General features: G+C 34.9%; 1 protein-coding gene across 1 annotated transcript in view; it reads right to left on the bottom strand.

Annotated features, from left to right (window-relative positions):
- Positions 1–12,680: 12,680 nt before the first annotated feature.
- The window catches only part of CHIC2 (cysteine rich hydrophobic domain 2), a 54,661-nt gene continuing 45,204 nt past the window's right edge, over positions 12,681–22,137 (bottom strand). The window contains exons 4-6 of the mRNA XM_007998701.3: positions 18,140–18,196; positions 17,914–17,973; positions 12,681–14,115 (exon numbers count right to left, since the gene is read on the bottom strand). Coding sequence (XP_007996892.1) covers positions 14,065–14,115; positions 17,914–17,973; positions 18,140–18,196 — 168 coding nt within the window. The 3' untranslated portion in view covers positions 12,681–14,064. The remainder of the gene's footprint in view (positions 14,116–17,913; positions 17,974–18,139; positions 18,197–22,137) is intronic.

Below are 22,137 nucleotides of genomic sequence, written 5' to 3'. Positions count from 1 at the left end.
GATTAATTTCTACCCATGTAGCTGCAGAACTAGAAAGGCAAGTCTCTGTAGAGCTGGTTTACTACACAGCTGAGGAATGATGCTTGAAGTACCCTTCATTATCCCAAAATAATTATTACAGAAGAAAACATTATGTAGACTTTATGTGCATATATCTATAGAGAATGTAAAGTAGTGAGAGTTAACAACATGCTAGCAGCCCTCGCTCGTTCTTGGCACCTCCTCGGCCTCAGCGTCCACTCTGGCTGTGCTTGAGGAGCCCTTCAGCCTGCTGTTGCACTGTGGGAGCCCCTCTCTGGGCTGGCTGAGGCCGGTGCTGGCTCCCTCTGCTTGCGGGGAGGTGTGGAGGGAGAGGCAGGGGCAAGAACCAGGGCTGCGTGAATTCCGGGTGGGCGTGGGCTTGGTGGGCCCCACACTCAGAGTGCCTGCCAGCGCCGCAGGCCCCAGGCAGTGAGGGGTTTAGCACCCGGGCCAGCAGCTACAGAGGGTGCCCAGATCCCCCAGCACTGCCAGCCCGCCTGTGCCACGCTGAATTCTCGCTGGGCCTCAGCCACCTCCCTGGGGAGGGTCAGGGCTGGGACCTGCAGCCCACCATGCCTGAGTCCCCTCCCCCTCCACCGTGGGTGCCCGTATGGCCCTAGCCTCCCTGACGGGGGCAGCCCCCTGCTCCCCAGTCCCATCTACCGCCCAAGGGCTGAGGAGTGCGGGCACACTGCAGGGGACTGGCAGGCAGCTCTGCCCGTGGTGGAGCACAGGATTCACTAGGAAAAGCCAGCTGGGCTCCTGAGTCGGTTGGAGACTTGGAGAACTTTTATGTCTTGCTAAAGGACCGTAAAAGCACCAATGGGCACTCTGTGTCTAGCTCAAGGTTTGTAAAGGAACAACGTTTGTAAATGCACCAATTGGTGTTCTGTGTCTAGCTTATCTAGTGGGGACTTGCAGAACTTTTGTATCTAGCTAAAGGATTGTAAATGCACCAATTAGCACTGTGTGTCTAGCTCAAGGTTTGTAAATGCACCAATCAGCGCTCTGTGTCTAGCTAATATAGTGGGGACTTGGATAACTTTTGGGTCTAGCTAAAGGATTGTAAATGCACCAATCAGCAACCTGTGCCTAGCTTAGGGTTTGTAAAGCAATCAGTGCTCTGTGTCTAGCTAATCTATGGGGACTTGGAGTGTCTAGCTAAAGGATTGTAAATGAACCAATCAGCACTCTGTCTAGCTCAAGTTTTGTAAATGCACCAATCAGCACCCTGTCAAAACAGACCAATCAGCTCTCTGTAAAATGGACCAATCAGCAGGATGTGGGTGGGATGGGATAAGGAAATAAAAGCAGGCTGCCCAAGCCAGCAGCAGCAGCTCTCTTGGGTCCCCTCCCCCGCATGGAAGCTTTGTTCTTTTGCTCTTCACAATAAATCTTGCTGCAGATCACTCTCTGGGTCTACCGCTGCCTTTATGAGCTGTAACACTCACTGCAAAGGTCTGCAGCTTCACTCCTGAAGCCAATGAGACCATGAACCCACCAGGAGGGATGAACAACTCCAGATGTGCTGCCTTTAAGAGCTGTAACACTCACCCGCAAAGGTCTGCAGCTTCACTCCTGAAGCCAGCGAGACCACGAACCCACCAGAAGGAAAAAACTCCTGACACATATGAACATCTGAAGGAACAAACTCTGGACACACCATCTTTAAGAACTGTAACACTCACCGTGAGGGTCCGTGGCTTCATTCTTGAAGTCAGTGAGACCAAGAACCCACCAATTCTGGACGCAGTAGGTTTTACTAAAATTAATGTCACTACACATCACAGCTTACGTTTTAAAATAAAAAGAAAAATCCAAAATAAACAACAAAGGATATGGTTAGCACATTATTCACCTTTTTGCTTGGAAAATGCAATGAGTGCGTGCGCGTGTGCACACACACACACATCGGTATTTGTAGACCTGCCTTTGTAATTTAAAATGTTAATGAAATGTAAATTTTTTCAGTGCAAAATTCATGAATGTTCATCCCTGGGCGGCATTGTGTCCAACCTTGTAGGAGTCCTTTTTTAAATTTTATTAGTCCCAAAAGTCCCTCATTGTCCCTTTCCCCTCCATCCCACCAGTACCAAAGAAAATACATTTGACAACCACAATTGGATGGTGGCAGTAAAACATAAAATAATTTTAATTCAGAAAACAACCCACCCCTTGCACTTTTTGTAATGAAGTTAAGTTTTTAGGTTCCAAGCTATTCATCATGAAGAGAATGTGTTTAATCTGATGTGAAGTTGGCTACCGGCAGTCTAGTCAAGCTGTAGAATGTTTAACTCCGGGACTGGTAGGCTGCCAGCCATTCTAAATGTTTTCACACGGACAAGCAATAAATAATTAAATGTCTAAGTCACAGTTCTCAGACTGGGCAGTAGATAGAACTAAAACTTAACCACTTACAGAGACAGATAAACAATTTCTGAGTGGCTGGAATCCAACAATTTACCTTTCAGTGCCCCAAGCACAGGCAATGCTCTCTCAGTTACAGAGAACCGGTTGTGGTCATGCTTTCTTACAAGGATTCTAAATGATCACTTTTAGGATTTTTAAAAATCACTAATAACCTGCGATTTAACATAAGTGATAAACTTCATAAGCCTTATTGTCATTATAAAATTAGGTTAGAGAGGGAAGGGAAGATAGCTTTTTAAAAAAAAATTTTAAAGTAAGAATAGAGACAGGTTCTTGCTATGTTGCCCAGGCTGGTCTTGAACTCCTGGGCTCAAGCAATCCTGACACCTCAGCCTCCCAAAGTGCTAGGATTACAGGTGTGAGCCACCACTCCCAGCTGAAAGATGTCTTATAATTGATAAAAATATTCAAAATATACATGGTCTCCTTTCCTTCCTCCCAATTCTAATGTGGAGGGTAGTGCCAAGTGTATTTTAAAAACCAAACTACTGGGCTGGGCACAGTGGCTCATGCCTGTGATCTCAGCACTTTGGGAAGCTGAGGCGGGTGGATCACCTGAGGTCAGGAGTTCGAGAACAGCCTGGGCAACATGGTGAAACCCCATCTCTACTAAAAATACAAAAATTAGCCAGGCATGGTGGCAGGTGCCTGTAATCCCAGTTACTCGGGAGGCTGAGGCAGGAGAATCGCTTGAAGCCAGGAGGCAGAGGTTGTGGTGAGCCAAGATTGCACCACTTCACTCCAGCCTGGGTGACAAACTGAGACATCGTCTCAAAAACAAAAAAACCCCTACTTTTTAGTAAGTCCATATTAAAGTTCTAATTTACTCATCAAAATTATAGTTTTGGAATGCGTTTGTATCAAGATCAAAATGACATTCATTAAATCATTCAAAATCAACTGGAGAATGGTTTTAATTGAAGAGGAAGATAAAGCAAAGGAGCTCACCCTGGTAAAACCTAGATATTTGAATAGTATGTTACAATTTGTTTAAAGGGCAAGCAAAGGACTCATGCAGGTAATCCAAATACTTTGAGAGGCCAAGGCAGGACGTTCGCTTAAGCCCAGGAGTTCAAGACCAGCCTGGGCAACATAGTGAGACTCTCTTAAAAAAATCTTTAAAAATTAGCTAGGCATGGTGTGCTCATCCATAGTCCCAGCTACAGGGGAGGCTGAGGTGGGACAATTGCTTGAGACTGGGATATGGAGGCTGCAGTGAGTCTTAATCACACCGCTGCACTATAACCTGGGCAACAGAGCAAGATTCTCTCAAATAAATAAATAAAAACTTCCCAGATGATTTTAGTGCATATCCCCACTAGATACCTCTGAGGTTTCTTCCAGCTCTGAGACTCCACTTTCTTTTAAATGGATGTGGCCTATAGCTTAGAAGCAAGACCCAATGCTAACAGAATTTGGGAAACAAACAAAAAATGCCTCTCCCTCCTCCTCTCCCACTCTTTCTTCAGAGCTCTCTTTCTTGACACACCTGTTGACAGTTTTGATAGACAGATTTAAAACATGTAATGCATTTGTTTATAGAGGACCTACTTCATCTTTGCTCTAAAATATATATAGAAGAAACACTGGTCAGATGATCATGGCAGAAATTACCACCCAGCAGATATGTTATAAACAGAAGACTCTAAAAAGCTGGCTTTGAAGAACTAATAAATCTAGAATACCTCTAGTAAAATTTATATATCTTCAGAGAATAATTTAGTGAGAGTTTTTGTAACATGCTTGATGTGCAGAATAATATATTGCTAACATTTTATGTACACAAACTGGTTTACCTACCTGTCAGGCTTTCTCAGCATAAGAATTTTAAAATTTAAAGTCAGTTCTCAATATATTAATTCCAACTTGAAAAAATACAAAGCTCTGAATATTTAGTACAGAAATATGTGTGTTTTTTCTCACTATCTTTCACTTATAATTCATAGCTGTTTTTCTCATTCTTAGAATTCTTAACTTTAGGATTACACAACGGAACAATGGCATCATTAATATAGAAACCATTGACAAATACAGTCAGAACTACAAGGCTGAAACAGAAATTCATACTTATATTTTCCAACTTTTGTCTTTAAGCTGAAGTTAATTTTAAAAGCTTTAAAAATATTACAGGGAGAGAAAACCTGGTAAGTATAGTAAATCAAGATATAAGACCAAAAACAGTTACCACATTTGGTCTGGAAATTGATATTTTATCCATTAAAGCAAAGTAATTGAAAGCACCTTTTGCATGAAAGATCTACTGAAAAAGACACTGTAAATACAGGAATTAAGAATTTCCTTTTCAGAGGTTTTTTTTTTTTTTTTTTTTTTTTTCCCCGTTCCACAGAAAGAACAGGGCTATCCCCCTAGGCAGTGGCCCAGTCTTGCCCTTTTTCAGATGTTTTTATAGATTTCATATTTCCCAGTGATTGCGGAAAGTCTCTGCAATTATTTCTGGCAGAGACTATCAGATCATCCAACATTAGACTGACAGGTTTCTATTTTGCTGAAATAACTAACAAATTGTGTAAATAGAAAGTCATTTTTCATCTCCAAATACTGCAATAAAAACCTGAGATGCTTCCCTTATGATCGATTTTTAGTTTCCTAACTTCTACAGAAATTTTTCTTCATGCTTTTTTATATTTTTGGCATTTCTAATTTAAAATATCTAAAACTCTTGAAGTTATATGCATGAAGCATTTGTGCTCTGATTTAAAAAAAAAATGTTAATAGCATGCTGTTTGAACAATGTGAGCCACTGAAGGGTATGACTGTTCTACCATGGTATTCTTTAGCACCTTCATGCACTGCAACCTGAGCAAACCACTTCACTGGTTAAAGACACATCTAGTTGGTCTCTTTCCACTCACAGACGGAATACCTGAGGGTTTTTCTGGTAGGGAGTTTTTGTAGTCTAAAATGTGATACAAAGTAAGAAGCATATAACTAAAACCAATTTAATCTCGTTAATATCCTCCTCACCTAGGAATATATTCCAACATTTGAATACACTAGTCCTCAGAACCAAAAGAACAGGTCCATCCATAGGTTATCCTTTACAAGACAACCTCAGGTCATAAGGCATGGGAAGTGTGGCCTCAGTCATGCTCTAGGAACGACTCAAATAAGAGATTTAGAAGTGATTTTGCCACCTCAGAAATTTTTCACTTTTAAGCCCTATATTAATCAATGAGGTAATCTTTGGTGTGCCAGTCTACACTCCAAAAGTGGGTGGTCTTTGCTGAGGGAGGTGCTCACTCACTCTACCTCTGGCCAGAGCCAGTTCCTGCAGCTGGACCAAGGGCAGCCCACAGACTGCACTCGGCACATTTCTTCATTTCTCACTTGAGTGCCCTTCTTTAGTTTCCTTTCAACTGCCCACTTTATATTGGCTTCATTACACCACCGCTCCATTTGTAATGTAAATTGGGAAACTCGGGGAAGTTTTTCTTTTGGCCTTGTCTACGAAAGAATACCGAGAGGTATTCAAAACGTATTAACACAAATCAATGGCAGCAATAAAAGCAAAATCTCCTTAGCAACATAATCTTGATTGCAAAAGGAGAACTGAGAGCATTTAGCAGAACAGTGGCCCACATGGAATACGCATTTGTCTGGAAGAATCCAGCACAAAGCCTAAAAGAGAGATTTTGAAAAAATCCAAAATTAACTCACAGGGAACAGTTACTCTTTTTTTCAAAAGTACACAATTGGCTACATTAAATCTATCGTGTGCTTTTGGCTCAGCAACATTGTATCACACCGCTTTGCAAACTGAAATTACAACACCCTGCATGCTTCACATGAGTTACAGGGTGTTTTTTGTTTGTTTTGTTTTTTGGATTTTTTTTCCCTTGGTTGATTTCTTTAGTACAGCAAACAAAAAAGTCTCAAGAAATATTCATCTCATACACAATGGAAAGAAAATTGAATGGCTATCTAACAATATCTAAGACTGTAGGTACAAAAGGTTGGGCTATCTTTTAGGCTTTCTGCGATGGATTCTAAGATAGTAACTAGTGCAAGCAGTAATGGCATTTTTGCAGAGATCTCTATTTGTGAAAAAAGAAACAATTCACTTCTGAGAATGCTCACGTTTTTTCTGGTCAGGATGAAAAATGTGAATAAAAGAATAAAAATTCAGAAAATAAGTTTTCTTTAAAAACTATAGTATGATGACTCAAGGAAACAAAAATAATTCACAAACAAAATTTCCCTTTAGTTTTTATGTTTCATGTAGAATCAACTGTCATTCTGTGTTTTAACTAAAACAATCCAGGTGATGGAGTTATCTTTACTGTCTACTGCAAAGAGATGTCTTAGTGTACTGAGTCACAGTTACTTCATCTTTGATTCTGTGTATGTGTGTATTTCCATATATGGATCTATGTTAGTAAAGGTTTATACTAGAATCTGGGTCAATTGAGTAAAATGAAAAATTTGTATTACAAATAGTCACTTGATACAACGCCACAGATAAGCTATTTTAAATAGTGCTGAACGTCTATTTACAGAAGTGGCAACTGGAATTATTTCCACCTCCCACTGAAAGCTTAAAAACTGAAACAGGATAATTGAGAATCCTATTTACAAGCTGCATTAATTTTAAACTTAAGAGATAACTAAAATACCATTGTGGGGAAAAAAAGGTAATATTATATAAGCTACATTTTTGCCCTATTTTTTTCTTCCAACTATGATTCAAGTTCATGAACGCATAATATAAAACTTTTAAATTCATTGTACACAGTTTCTAAATTGATATTCGTAATGACGTCAATTTAATTAGCTTTTCCCCACACATTGTACAGGTCATATCTACAGAAGCAGGTATGTGTGCATGTACTCATTCATTCATATGGTCATTTTAACAGACATTATTAGTTTGGCCAATTTCCGTTAAAGTGATTTGATATAAGTTCCAGATTCCCTTTTCCAATTCCAACTACACCAGCTTAAGATCTTATTTAATATATCATATTCTTTAAAGACAAAATGATGTGAATTAGCCCATATTTTATTTTTGAATATGGAATTGTGTGTTGAAATGACATGTTGTAGTAGACTCACTTAAAAGCAACAAAACTAGCCAAAGCAAGCCCAACGTGGGGGGGGAAAAAAATCCCTAACTCAAATTAGTCTCCATTTGTTTACTAAAAAAAGAACAATCAATACAATCAATGAAGAGTTAATTTTACAAGACTAAATATACTACAACCAACACAGGACCAAAAACTGAGTCACCTTAAATATAACCCATTATGTATTTCTTCATAATTATGAAGGCCAACAAGTTTTTATCTAACAAAACAATCTCATTTTAAGAAAAATAGGCGGGGTGTGGTGGCTCACACCTGTAATCCCAGCAGTTTGGGAGGCCGAGGTGGGCGGGATACCTGAGGTCAGGAGTTTGAGACCAGCCTGGCCAACATGACCAAACGCTGTCTCTATTAAAAATGCAAAAATTAGCTGGGCGTGATGGCTCATGCCTGTAATCCCAAACACTTGGGAGGCTGAGGCAGGAGAACTGCTTGAATCTGGGAGGCAGAGGCTGCAGTGAGCCAAAATTGTGCCACTGCACTCCAGCCTGGGTGACAGAGTGAGACTCCGTCTCAAAAAAAGAAAAACTATGCTTATTTGGCAGTAGGATTAATATCTTAATAATGAAAGCAAAAACGTAATACTTACGTTTCACATTCAACTTTATATTTTACCAGTTATCTTCATTTTCTAATGTTATTAGACTTATCTGAATGCTGTATAATTATCCGAAAGCATATTTTTAGGGACCCTGCTCTTAGTTCTGCATAACTGCTCACCATCAGAAATTTCTGATTATCTTATATGAAAACTATTCCATGTTCATTTAAGGATACAGGAACAAATTCCTGGAACCCTTTATTTTATTTTTTTAATGGTCACATTTATATTACAAAAGATAAATCTAAGTATATTTGTTTCAAGGTAGCCTCCCATTATCTTCTCAAAGGACATGATGATAAAGGAAAATTCTATCTAGAATAATATTTTTTCTTTTTCTTTAAAAATAATTTCCATTTTAATATATAAAGAACATATAAAGAAAGCAAAAAGCTGTGTGCAATTCCTGACCACTGCATAACGTTCACCCTTGTAAACCAAAGAGTAGGATAATAATGCAGTTATTTCTCTCAGCCAGTAGATTTCAGCATCTTGCCTTCCAATCATGTTTGCCTTGCTTCTACTGCCACAACTGCTAAGTTTCACAATACTTAACTCTTCTGAGAGGGCACAATGCTAGTAACCTCAACAAACATAAAAATAAATACAGAATTTAAAAATGCTTTGATACTTGAGTTAAAACAAGCTCCTATTTATAAAGACTTGGTGGCCATGTAATGAGATTGTTGTAATTACCTTATTAAATAGCTGCTACTAAAGGAAGAGGAGTTCTTTAATTTAGAGCAAAAGGTTTCTTGAGGAAATACTCTTTCCTTCTAGAACATTTTAAATCTATACAGAATTTATGCCAAAAAAAAAAAAGAAATGGAACCAGTTATATACTAAATTAAGAACCAGCAGAAGACACAATAGGACAGAAACTGCAGTCTGAGGGTACGTTATGTCTCAATAAAGTAAAGTAGACAAAACACCGACCCATCACTTATGTCTCTTGAAGGCTGCTTGACACTATGTTTCTTTAAATAAAAAACAACAAAGCAATATACACCTTATTTGCCAAAATTAAGGATGCCTGGTATGGTCAGTTCATCAAAATACTTTCTAAGATAAAGAGCGAGGAAAGCAATATACTGGTTTTCACAAAGAGAAGAAAGTAATCAACTCAATATCAGAGCACCATGTTTATGAAATAGAGGGGATATTTAAAAAGGCAGGATTTTAAGTATCTCAGACATAACTACATTTTTAAAAAATCTTATTAGAAAGAAACTTTTTTCAAAGTACTATATTTAATGTTTCCCTGATTTTTAAACATGCAAAGCATTTTAAGTACATACAGGGAATACCCAGTCTCTTCCATTTTAAATGCAAAACCTGACAGTAATTCAAGTTTGTGCTGACTTTGTAAATAAGTTGAAAAACCTATTCAATCATTATTATTAAACATCTAACTACTTACTTTTATATAGGACTTAATAACAGGGATATAAACTATTGAAAAATATTGCTTCACAAGATAACACCATGAGGTAGTCATAGTATCTTCCTGCTTGGAAAATGAAAATGAAAGCAAAAAGGCCAAGTAGTTGGATGGTCTTGTAGAATATCAGAAATGAATTCCAAATCAGGATCAACATCCTGAACTACCTATTAAGATTATAAACAACCTCTGTTAGTTCAATATGCCATTGGGGTGGGGGAGATAATGAAACTGATAGAATTATGATTAATAATATCAATAATATTTAGGCTTCTCTTAATTATTATCTAAAGCTCTCTATAGAAGTGCAGAACAAGATAACTCAAGATTTAAAGACATTCTTCAAATCTCAACTTAAGATATAGTCCTAAAACAATATAAAGTTGACTATGATATCAAGGAAAAATTAAGAGTTACTTTATTTAAGAAAGGGTTAAATATTTATACACAAACAGCTATGGGATAATTAATAGTTTGGTTTAAAATTAGCCTATTCTTTCCTCCCAAAAACTAATTATTAATCACCTTCTTTCAAAAACAGAGGTTTGAGAAGCAACCCCATGTTCAACCATCCTATTGTTCCCTCCCTAGAAAGTATGGACCATTAGGGTCTTTTCAAAAGGAAACATCAATTGCACCACTGCATCAATTAAGAAATCGCTTTTTAAAATGCATTTTTAAAATGCAAGTACCACCTTAGCAGAACTGAGGGTATCAGCCATTCATCACTTAATGCGACTTACTTTAATTGGTCTTTTAAACACCTACCTAAGAATGCAAAAGAATTGCTGTTCTTATTTTGGGAGGCCAAGATGGGCAGACTGTTTGAGCGCAGGAGTTTGAGACCAGCCTGGGCAACACGGTGAAGCCCCGTCTCTACTAAAATACAAAAAATTAGCTGGGCGTGGTGGCAGGCATCTGTAATCCCAGCTACTCGGGAGGCTAAGGCAGGGGAATTGCTTGAACCCAGGAGGTGGAGGTTGCAGTGAGCCAAGATGGTGCCACTGCACTCCAGCCTGGACGACAGAGTGAGACTGTCTCAAAAAAAAAAAAAAAAAAAAAAAAAAGAATTACTGTTCTTACTGTGAGCTTTGAGGAAGAAAGATAAAATGCAATTCTGAACTATGTTCAGGCCTAGGTAAATACTCTGGACATCAGGAGGACAGCAAAAGGATCCATGGTGTCCAAAAGGATAAAAGAAAAGAGGGTACAGGACTAGATTCTGGAGTTCAGTCCAAGGCAGTTTTTAACACACTGTAGTTTTTAGTACTACTGATCAACAGCAAGTTAAAGCAAATATTTACAGTGAAATATCTGCATGCAGTTAAAGGTTATAATTGTGAAGCTAAATACCACAAAAGTTGAAATAGTCTGACTATGTACATAGTGTTACACAAAACTAGTAGTTTGAACTCATGCAACTGTGGGTTCAACTGTACGTATTACTATTTAATGTCCTTTTACATCCAAAGACAGGGCAGAATATTGTCAAAGATTTATATGGTTGGCCTGTGTCTATTAATATAAAAAAACAACCAGAAGCTAACACTGAAAAAATAACACTAAAGACAAAACCTTGGGGAAAGCTGGATTCTTCCTGATTTAAAATTATTCAATTACAAAACTAGTTTTTCTAATAAGAAAAGAAAATCATTGTTTACTATTATTTAAGACTTTGTTGAATTTATTTTGTTGATTTTAGTGTAAAATTACATGTTTATATTTTAAATAAATGAAACCTAGTCATTAAAAAGTGATGATCATTTTAGATAGGTAAGGTGATCTCCATGTAAGGGAGGGCCAACATCTACCTTAGAAGCTAAATGTATCACATCAGTTTTACTATAGTCATTAGGCTTTGGAGTATCATTTTAACCCAGATAGCCAGAGTTATATATTAATATTAAATATTAAAACATAATGTACATTTTTTGAGAAAAGAATGTTTCTATACAGAAATGGTGACTGATTGTAAAATGCCATTAATGTATTTTAAAAAGACCATAAGTTATTTACTCAACCTATGTAGAATCCATATACCAAAGTTTCTGCCAATAATATTTTTTCTTGGCCAGTTTAAAAAGCTCTATGGTTTATGTCCCACAAACTTTAAGTCAGAAAACAGAAGCTGAAAAAAAATTATCACTTTAAATATTCCCTTAGACTGATGTTTACTTAACATGGGCATCTCTAATATCCAGTAATGTGGGCACTTAAATTCATGATTCAAGAAAGGATAGAGTTATACTATAGGCTACTAACGAAAATCCAAGCATGAAAATCTAAATGTCCAAGGCATAACTGGCTTATGATAATACCACATATTAAGTATTCACAGTTCTTTTCTATATATACATTGGAAGTGTACGTTTCTAGGAAATCTTTAAGTAAATGGCACATGGCTGAATAAAATCAAAAAAGCTTTTAAAAATTCTACACTTAGTATCATCGACTATGAAAATTATCTTACCGTTAAAATATCCTTAAGGGAATGTAATAATTTTAAAATTATTATCCACAGTAGACTAATAATAGGAGAATAAATTATGTAAATAGATAAGGTCTTCTTATAAAGCTGATCAATATGGTGCTCTATGGATTTATACAATTTTATACACGGAACACTGTGCTGCATAGTTTACACAGTCATTATATTTTTCTGATCTTTCTGAATCCTGAGGCAGATTTAGCATTGTATGAAGATACAATTATTTTTCACACTGAAACCAGAGGAAAACTGAAGTTTCTAGATGGCATTATTTTTAATTGCACTACTTTAAGGTGGTAGGACACACCCTAGATACAAGTTAAATAAAATAATAAGTATTTGAATTCTTTGTACTTTGAGCTCTTCACAGGAAAAGTGTTCTACAAATTCAAGTTGTTATTTGGGGGGCAAGGAAAACATATAATTCCCAAACCAAAAAAAAAAAATTTTAATCCTAGTTTTTAAGATAGCTCCTAATATCCAAGACAGGATATAGGACATGAGATACTGGCATTTGACTATTCAAATTTATATAGGATTACAGTACTTTGAAGAAGTACAAAGAAATACTTTTAAAAATACAGGTATATAAATTAATGAAACTGGTATTTAAAAGATTTAATACAAGGAAAAAAGTATTGTATAGTGGTACCAATTCTCAATACAAATTATTAAGCATAGTTTATATAATTCCAAAAGTTATTGACATTATTGCTCGATACCACAGTTGTATAGAACAAGTTCTTGACACACATTAAAACTTGTATAATTTCTGGTTCATAAAAACAAAAATTTACATATAGGTCATTCACAAATTTAAAAGTTTAAAAATGCATAGAGATATGCACAACAAAAAGGAGAAAAAATATGTATGCGTGTATATGTATATTTAAAAGAAACAAGCTAATCTGATTTAACATATGTGTCACACTCTCAATCAAAACAAGTATACATAACTGTACTGAAAGTGAACTAGTGGATAAAAACAGTACTAAATGCATCCTCCATTTCTTATTAACAATCGGTTCTAAACATCAATGGGATATTAAATACCAGCTTACTTTTAGTTTTAGAACTTTTACTTTCTTTCAAAAACTTTTCAGAACATATATCCATTCTACAATTGTGATAGATTGGAAGAAATATTTTCCTCAGAAATTGTGTAAAGGAATACTTCCACTCTTTTGTAAATAAGATTTGATAAACAATAAAAGTAACCCAAGTAAGGCCATTATTATCATCTTGATCAAAAATATACACAGATTGTGATGCTACTATATTTTGTGATCCTGAGTTCTAGTAACCACTAGATACATGCATACCATTCACTGATTTGTCTATTCTAATAAACATTTAATCCTGTCTTACTACCTTTGAAGACAGTAATACTCTTAAAACTTTTTGATAGGTCTTCATAATGTTACAGATTATCTGCCATAATAAACAGAGCATTAGAAATTGTATGAGAAAGGATATGTTAGGTTCCAAAAGGTTATTAAAGAAAACTTACTATTTTAAAATAATGACAATATCAAATTTTAAAAGAAAGAAAAAATGATACAAAAAGTGTGCTTGCTGGAATAGATAACTTGAGCCTTACAAAGGTGTTTTTCTCTGTTAAGGAATTTATAAATAAAGGACTGTGTGTACCTTGGTGACAAAATAAAAAAGTCTGGCCACTTTTTATGCTAAGTTCAAATGTATTTTTTTGATAATACAAAAAAGTAATCCTTGAAAATCAGAATACATAACAGAAAAGAGCACAATAACTTAAGTATTAAACATCTATATGAAATAACTGTTGCAAAGATTGACAAAAATGCACACTTAGAACATGCGGTTATTTAAAAACAAACAAACAAACAAACAAAACACCACACGATTCTGTAGAACCAATGTTATGTCACCACCAGGAGAGCACCAAGCAAGGCACCATTGGAAAGACAACATACTTGGAAAGTCTCTATAAATAAAGTAAATGCTAATCTGGTCGAAAAATCGGTGTCTTTGGTAAAAATTCTATGAGGATGACCTGTAAAAGGAAAAGAAAAAGTTTTTAAAAGATTTAAACAAAATTTTTTCTTAAAACTTCAATTATATGCTATCGCAATTTTTTTGAAAATCCATTCACATTTTAAAACTGCAACTTTGCATTACTAAAACAGATCTTTATCTGATAATGCAGAGTTCCATCACTGAGAATTTTTCTATTTCTGGACCTTTACCAAATACATGAAATACCTCGGCTCTATGAAAAGGAAGACAAATAAACAAGTAAAATCACCAAAGTCTGAGAAGGGTGATATAGATAGTGCCCCTGACACACTGGAGGAGCAAACATGCATACATGCACGCTCCCCTGCGCTCATAAGAAAAGGGGCTAGTATGCATTTAGAACTAACTGTATACCAGGTGTTCCATACTACATTGGGTCTCTTTAAACCCAACAACTTTTCTTTTTTTTAATTATTATTATTATACTTTAAGTTCTAGGGTACATGTGCATAATGTAAACCCAACAACTTTTCTATGAGGTAAGTATTATAATCCCTATTTTACAGATGAGGAAACTCATGATCCAGAGAAGTTGTATCACAATTGATTGTGGACTCACTGTTTGAATAAAAGACTGTCTTTAACTCCAAAGACTTGCCCTTTCTACCACCCTACGTGACTGCAGCTCACCCAACATTTTTCTTCAGATTTTCTCCTTTTTAATCAACCCAATTACATGAGTCTTCTCTAAGTTCTAGAGTTGCTCTCATTTTACTCTACCAGAATATGTAATCTTTAGATAAAAGGTCCTTTATCTCTTAATTTTTTAAAAAGTCCATTTCTTCTTAGGTTAGCAAAATTACAGGCCAAAATTTGTTCCAAAAGGCCTTTTATAGGAAACTAAAGGAAAACCAATGAAAACAAAATATGGTAACACAGAGTTACACAGGTGACCAAAGCTAGCTTTTCCAAATTTGAATTTTCTTAAATTACAATCAACTCTTTCTTTTGCCCCAAATTTGTATGAAATAGATGGTGATTTAAAAATTATTTGATTTTAAAAGTTTCTAAGTCTAGTGACTCATCGTTCTTTTTCAGAAACTGTGTCTTGCTTGATATGACCTCTAGATTTCAATACTACAAATCAGCTGTCTGGGCCAGGAATCTTCATTTTCACTTTTCAGTTTTCCTGTGTTTTGATCTGCCTCAATAAAGAAGACACACTTCTATACCTGACTCAAAAATATTCCTGTCTTACTCTTGGTATCCTGCACTAAGCCTTAGCTGTCACATTTGCCACTCTCCTGACCTGTGATTTGCCTACAAAATATTCACTAGCTCCCTGTTAAAATATTTTCTCCCAACTAGCTTCTTCATTTGGGCTAGATTTCCCTATCTATAAAACAAAGGCATCGAACTAGATACAAGATTCTTTGCAGCTTTAAAATTTGACAATTAAATGTTTAAACTACTTAAGAGTCAACATTAAACAAATTCTTTTGTATTTCAAATATGCCCTCAATCAGTCTTTATAATTTTAGTCCCCAGTTGTGGGCATACCCACACTTTACAATATATACTATTAATACATAACATAAAATAAAGGCTATCTTTGCCTACATTTGAACTATTAGTTTTTAAATACATCCTACAAATTTTTCCTTCAGAAGCCACTTGTCTCATTTATTCTAAATCATCTGTCTCTACCATATCTGAACAAAGAAAAGTTAGCACCAAGGTGGTGTGTGTGTGTGTGTGTGTGTGTGTGTATATATATATATACATATTTTAGTATTTCCAATGTTCAAATTTAATCAAGGATAATTATTTTCTTTTAACAAAATGAAATTTCTTTAAGTTAAATAAAAGTTGAGGGAAAGAGGGACAAATGGTTAAAAAGGCCCAAATTCATTAGATAAAATGAATTTTATTTGCTAGTTTAACTTTTAAAATTCATTTTTATGAATTTTTTAAGCTACATTATTCTCACTTTCAACTATCAAAAATATATATATACTCTAAGAAAATCTAGCAAAACACATTTTTCCCCAGCATGCATATATATATGTGTGTGTGTGTATATATATATGTGTGTGTGTGTGTGTGTATATATATATATATTTTCTTTTTTTTAAAGAGAGGCAGGTATTGCTATGTTATCCAGACTGTCTTTGTACTCCTGGACTCAAGTGATCCTGCTGCCTCAGCCTCCCCAGCTAGACTATTGGCATGCCCACTACACCCAGCTTTTTCCTAGCAATTTAAATATTTATTTTATCTTTACTACTCTTCTGGATATCTTCTATGATGGAGTGAAAATAATATAATGGCTTTAGTAGAAGTGCTTAATTATCTAAAAATTCAAGGAAACTTATTTTACAAACAAAGCATATAGTTCAGAATGTTTTGGAAGGTTAAATTACTTTATGAATAAATTATAGTCATACAGTTCTATCTGGAAATCATAGCATTGGGACAACTTTTATATTTTCTTTTCCAAAGTAAATTTAGAAATGCACAAAAAATTAATAACTTAGTTTTAAGCTTAGTGTTTGTGTTACAAATGTAGTAACTTTTTTTTCACCAAATTCTTTACATCTCCTATCCATCCTTCTCCCGAAAATATATACATAAACCCTCTTACTATCTAAGATGAAAATACAAGACTAGTATTCTCACCTCAAAATGGGTTACTCAAATGTGTTATGATTATAAAGAAGTATCAGGTGTCTTTCTCATCATCATAAATTAACATGTTGACATAATAAAGATAAAATCTACATTATTTGGTTCATTGAATAAAGCTAGTCTAAGACATTTTAAAAATATTTTTTATGTTCAAGGCTAGAAATAGGATTTGACTGTGTGATAATGAAAGAACAGGAAAATGCTAACAGAGAAAAATGATTTTCTGATAATTTACAACAAAACACTCTTTTAATCAATATTTTACACATACACACACACATCTATGATGGCTATATTGTTTTAAAGAATAGATAAAATTCCTCAGAAATGTTATAACAGATACTTCACAAAGGCTCTGAGTTTTACTTTCAACAATTAATTTTTCCTTAGATCTTTTTCTTCTAAAGTAACAACCTGGCCATATTTAAAATAAAGTACCCAAGCTCAAAAGAAAATTAAAATTCTTAATTTTCTAGAATATTCTGAAATTTTCAAAAGGAGAAAAACTGCTCAAGTAAATCATGGAGTCAGTAAATTAAATCCCATGCTGAGTAAGTACAAAATTCATTGTATATATATGCCAAATTAGATATTTTTTAACAAGTAAACACAAGATGATCAACATCTCATTTCCTGCTTGCTTTTAAATTTTACAAAGCGATATTCTAATAACACTTTAAAACAGATTCTTTAAAGGGCACTGAGGTACGGGCAGTTAAAATCTATAAAGGCTAAAGGTTTCTTAAGCTCCAATGGCTTGGCTGAAAGGTTTTCTTCCATACTTGGAAACTTGATTAGCATTATATAAAAAAGCCATATCTGACTTGCTGCGTAACCAAAGTTGTGGTTATTCTTTATACAGCATCTAAAATTTCACACTCCATCAACACATGTTCAGGCTATTTTATTTTGGCAATTAATTTATTATTTTTCAGAACACAGTGAAGCCTTGTTTTCAAGTCATTCATAACTTTATAAATCAGTCTTGCACATGAAACCATGCATCTGTGAACCGTAGAAAATCCTTGCACTCAGGAGATTAAGCTCCTGACACCTTTGCTGATTAATAATCATGGAAAGAATAAGATCAGAAGCAAAATAAATGATCATTTAATAGAGAAACTCACAAAACAGCCCTTTAACTTACATATTCCATCATGTTATTCGTTTCACATTTCCTTTTGCTCAGTCTCCAATGCAAGCACAGCTAGACAAGTAGGAGAGTAAAAGAAGAAAAATGAGCTCTATTTTATTGCAGCACACAGACTAACCCATTTGTCCACCTTTCATATTTTTAGTTCAACAAAAGCATCTGTTTCCATACTGTGCAATTCAGACCCCAACAGTACGAAGCTGCTCCCTGTGGTACTCACCTTGTGGTATAACCTATTGTTTTCCCATTCTAATAACTTCTCAATCGATCTTCGTGTCTGGAAGACAAATGAGAAAAAAGTTTACTCTTGACTGGTTTTAGAAAACTTTGTTTTGCAGCTGCTTTTTCTGTGAAAAGGGAAGAGGTATAAGACAGTGACTGAGTATACTGTGGTGTGCATCACTATCCATTTTCTAAGCACTAAATGGTAACCTGAACACAAAGAGTTCTCTTTTTTAAAAAAGATATGGCTTTATTTCTATCATATGAATCTTTTTTTACTAGCCTCTGATTTAAAACTATCAAGGTTTAAAAGCTAATGTCATCTGCCAAATAAAATTAAATCCCCACTTTTTTCAAAAATACGTTTCCAATACTTAAATAGTAACGGAAATTCCTTAATACATATTTTACAACAGAAGTAAATATTAGTTAACAAAATGCAAATGGCCTTTCAGTAAGTTCCAAAACAAAAAATTGGAAGTTAGTATTAAATCAATGAGTTATAAAATCAAACTAATTTTCACACCATGCTTAAAATAATGCCCATATTTAAAAGACAGCTTACTGATTATTCTACCAATAGATTTTTTTTTGAAGAGTCAAAATTTTATTTAAACCAACATAAAAGTGCCATCTGATAGTAAAATCAAACTCTTAATTCAATATTACTGTTTCAGGAATCAACTGAGAATTTACTTCAGTTGACTGATGCAAGATACGCTATGCTGCAAGAAATGTTTCCTGCTTGGGAGTACGGATAAAAGAAGATAATTCATGGTGCCAGGTGTTAGGATGAGACTGACACAGCTGCAGGTGCAAAAATGACAGTGTTGCCACCAGGATCAACTGTAACTTGGTTCAGCTGCACTTTTCTTGCAAAGGAAAGAAAAAAACATCTTACCACTATTAACGTGGTATAAGGAAGTACTAGTAATCAAATATGAAAATGTGCATGTCAAGCAAGGATTAGCTAGGTGCAAAACTGTTAGGATCAAGCTGGGTTTGAACAGTTTAATGTTACATAATAAAATTTTAACATGTATTTAAAATATCTACTTTAAATAGTTACATTACCTTTTAGCATATTAAACATGCTAAAGACACACCAAAGTCACATAGGTGCCAATTATAATTCATAACTACCAATGAATTACAACTACTGCCTTACATTTTCCAAGCTTATGTCACAAAACTCAGAAAATCAGCTACTTCTCTGGGTAATAATATGCCAATGACTAATTTATTATTACATTACTTTTTTTGAAGAGTCTTTTTGGCAAGAATTTTAAAGAAAAAAATGTGCCCTTGTTAACAATGATCAGCAGACCTCACTTGTTTCTTTGTAAAGATAGCCTTTTAGAGGCAGCTCTCCTTTTAAATGAAAATAGGGCAGCAGTTATGGTCACACTTTTTGTTAATTTAGTTGCCAGTCAGCCCCAAATCAAAAGAAAATAAGGCTGCAGAGTGTAATTAACATTCAGTTCGGTCGTTTTGTCCCTTGTCTAGCCCCCAAGCTTTGTTAAAATTGCCATCTGAATGCTGAAGGCTGTAGGGAAATCGATTTGATTCTAATCGCACCATGAAAAGAACATGATCTAACTGCTTTCAGCCCTCCGTAAATCTGTACTAGGTCTTTAGCACAATGCAACTTCCAATTTAAAAAGCACTGAATGTCTCGTCAATGACTTTGTGAAGAAAAAAGAACAAGGAGCAGACATAAAAATTCCAATAGTTGTTTAAGCATTAAAGTTCATTTGCATCACAGCGAACCTGAAAAGGGCTGACCTCTCAAACCGCCTCTCAGGTCTATGAAGTTGTAGCCTTGACAAGCTCACATTGACAGAGCTCATTGACTCTGAAAGGCTACTCTATCAATGGTGAAAAATGGCAATAGGTTCTACTCTGAGCAGGCATCTGCCTGCCCACCCGCTGCTAAACCAATGGCAAAACCGATTCAAAACCTGAATCTACCTTGTAATCTTTCTTTCTAGGGCCTTTTAATAATAGATTAAGATTACTATACAATTTGAGGTTTTACTTTTACTGATGATTTTGGGGGTTGGTGGATGATGAAAGAACTAGAGTGGAACAAGCTTTCCAAGTCCATTGTCTTATATTAATGTATAAAATAGTACCCAAAAGCTTAACACTACATTCTGCAAATACTTATTACTTAAAGAAAAATGTAGTTACCACCATCATTTCATCAGAAATTTAAACCCATGCTATAATAAGGATAGATCTCATTATGATATATAGACACATTCATACACACAATTTTAAAACTTAAAAATATTTACTTTAACTTAAATCAACTACTAGTATTTGAATAAAAGATAATTATAAAGTATAAATCTTAAATTCCAAAATATTTATGTAGGAATTCTCAATTTCTTCTTTGCCTATAATTAGGAGTTTAATGATAGGGCTTGGTATAATAATTGTATCTTACAATATTTAAGAATTCTAAAACAAATAAGCCCTGATATGCCACATTCTGAATAAGCATATAAATATAAAATATTGCTACACACTTCACAGTCTGAAGTAAAAGCTGTGAATTAGCACCATCTAATCTTGCTATAAGACTTCTTTCCTGCTTGACAGGTGAAAAAAAAAAAGCACTTGCACGTGCAGCTTAATTAATCATTGAACTTGACATCTCAATGATTTACAGTGAGGAGCAGGTGAGAACATACAAAACCAGAAAGGAACCCTTGATTTGAGTGGAACACTTCTAGCACACTAAGGTGACAAGTATATAGATTCTAGCAGTCATTTAAAAAAAAAGAAACTGTGCCAAAAATTATTTGTTAGTAACAACAAAAGCTCAAATTAAATAGAAAAAAAAAAAGGTTTAGCTACTGAGAATGTTTAATACTATGCAATTATTTTTAGTTAAGAAAACCAAAATATAGTTTCAAGATTAAATACAATACCAATTTGGCAGATACTTAAAAAAAAAAAATGACACTTCAGCATTTATAAAAGCTACTTAAAAGCTTTTAAACATGAAAAGAAAGCACTTTATAAATGTAGTCATCCAGATAAAAGTTAGAGTTTATGTCCACAAGGATGTCAGGTAGCTATTTCTAATGAAATATAAGATTCAATAGTGTCAAACTCTATACAATTGCTAACTGTGGGCAAGCAAACCTAATCATATAACAACCTGTCCTTGGTTTTTAAATATTTATTTCAACTCCAAATTCAAAACAAGCTGAAGCAAATTAACACGCATCAGAAAAAAATAATATGTATGGGATCTATCAACATGAAACAAAGTACAAAAAAAACACCATCTTTCAGTATTCTGGGCCAGTTTCTAAAAAAATAAGTCATTTTTAATTTTCTTAAGAGAATTTAGTGCTTGTGAAAAGCACCAGATTGATGGTCATGGGAACTAAAAATCTATTTAGCTGAAAGAACAGGGGAAAGGGCAGTGCAGGCTTTAGTGCAAGCTTCCCTACAGTGGGCCTTAATCCTTTTCACTGTTCACACCCTGGGGGTGAGGGGACAGGTTAGGTTCTTTACCAATGGAATTCTCAGTCTTTCTGCAAAAGATGATCAACAAGAAACGTAATTTTATGATGTATTCTTATGTTTAATTAAAAGGACCAAGACCACCAACTCACAACATGCAGGCAAAACAACTTTTTTGTGTGAATGGCATCATGTTACTAACCTGGTCTGGAAGTAGACAGCTCCAAGCATCTGGATCCCACCCATCTCCCTCAGCTCACTTTAAATGACCCTTTTTCTTTTTTTTTTTTTTTTTTTAAAGAAACCCTTTCTTCATTTCCACACCTTAGTGGTTATATTTTTCTCACTGGTGAACTAGTTTTAATACAGCCATTCAGCTTCGTGAAAGTAAAAATTAACAAGAGATTTAAAAAATATCCTTTCAATTACTAAACAGGTATTAAACAGACTTAAGTTGAGCAACAAGTAGTAGAAACATAAGAATAGAAATTTTGGCTTCTACTTATATTGTCT

Source organism: Chlorocebus sabaeus, chromosome 7 (genome assembly GCF_047675955.1).
Source record: "Chlorocebus sabaeus isolate Y175 chromosome 7, mChlSab1.0.hap1, whole genome shotgun sequence".
Lineage (NCBI taxonomy): Eukaryota > Metazoa > Chordata > Mammalia > Primates > Cercopithecidae > Chlorocebus > Chlorocebus sabaeus.
Note: the sequence above shows the minus strand (reverse complement) of the source record. Positions and strands in the feature narration are given on the sequence as shown.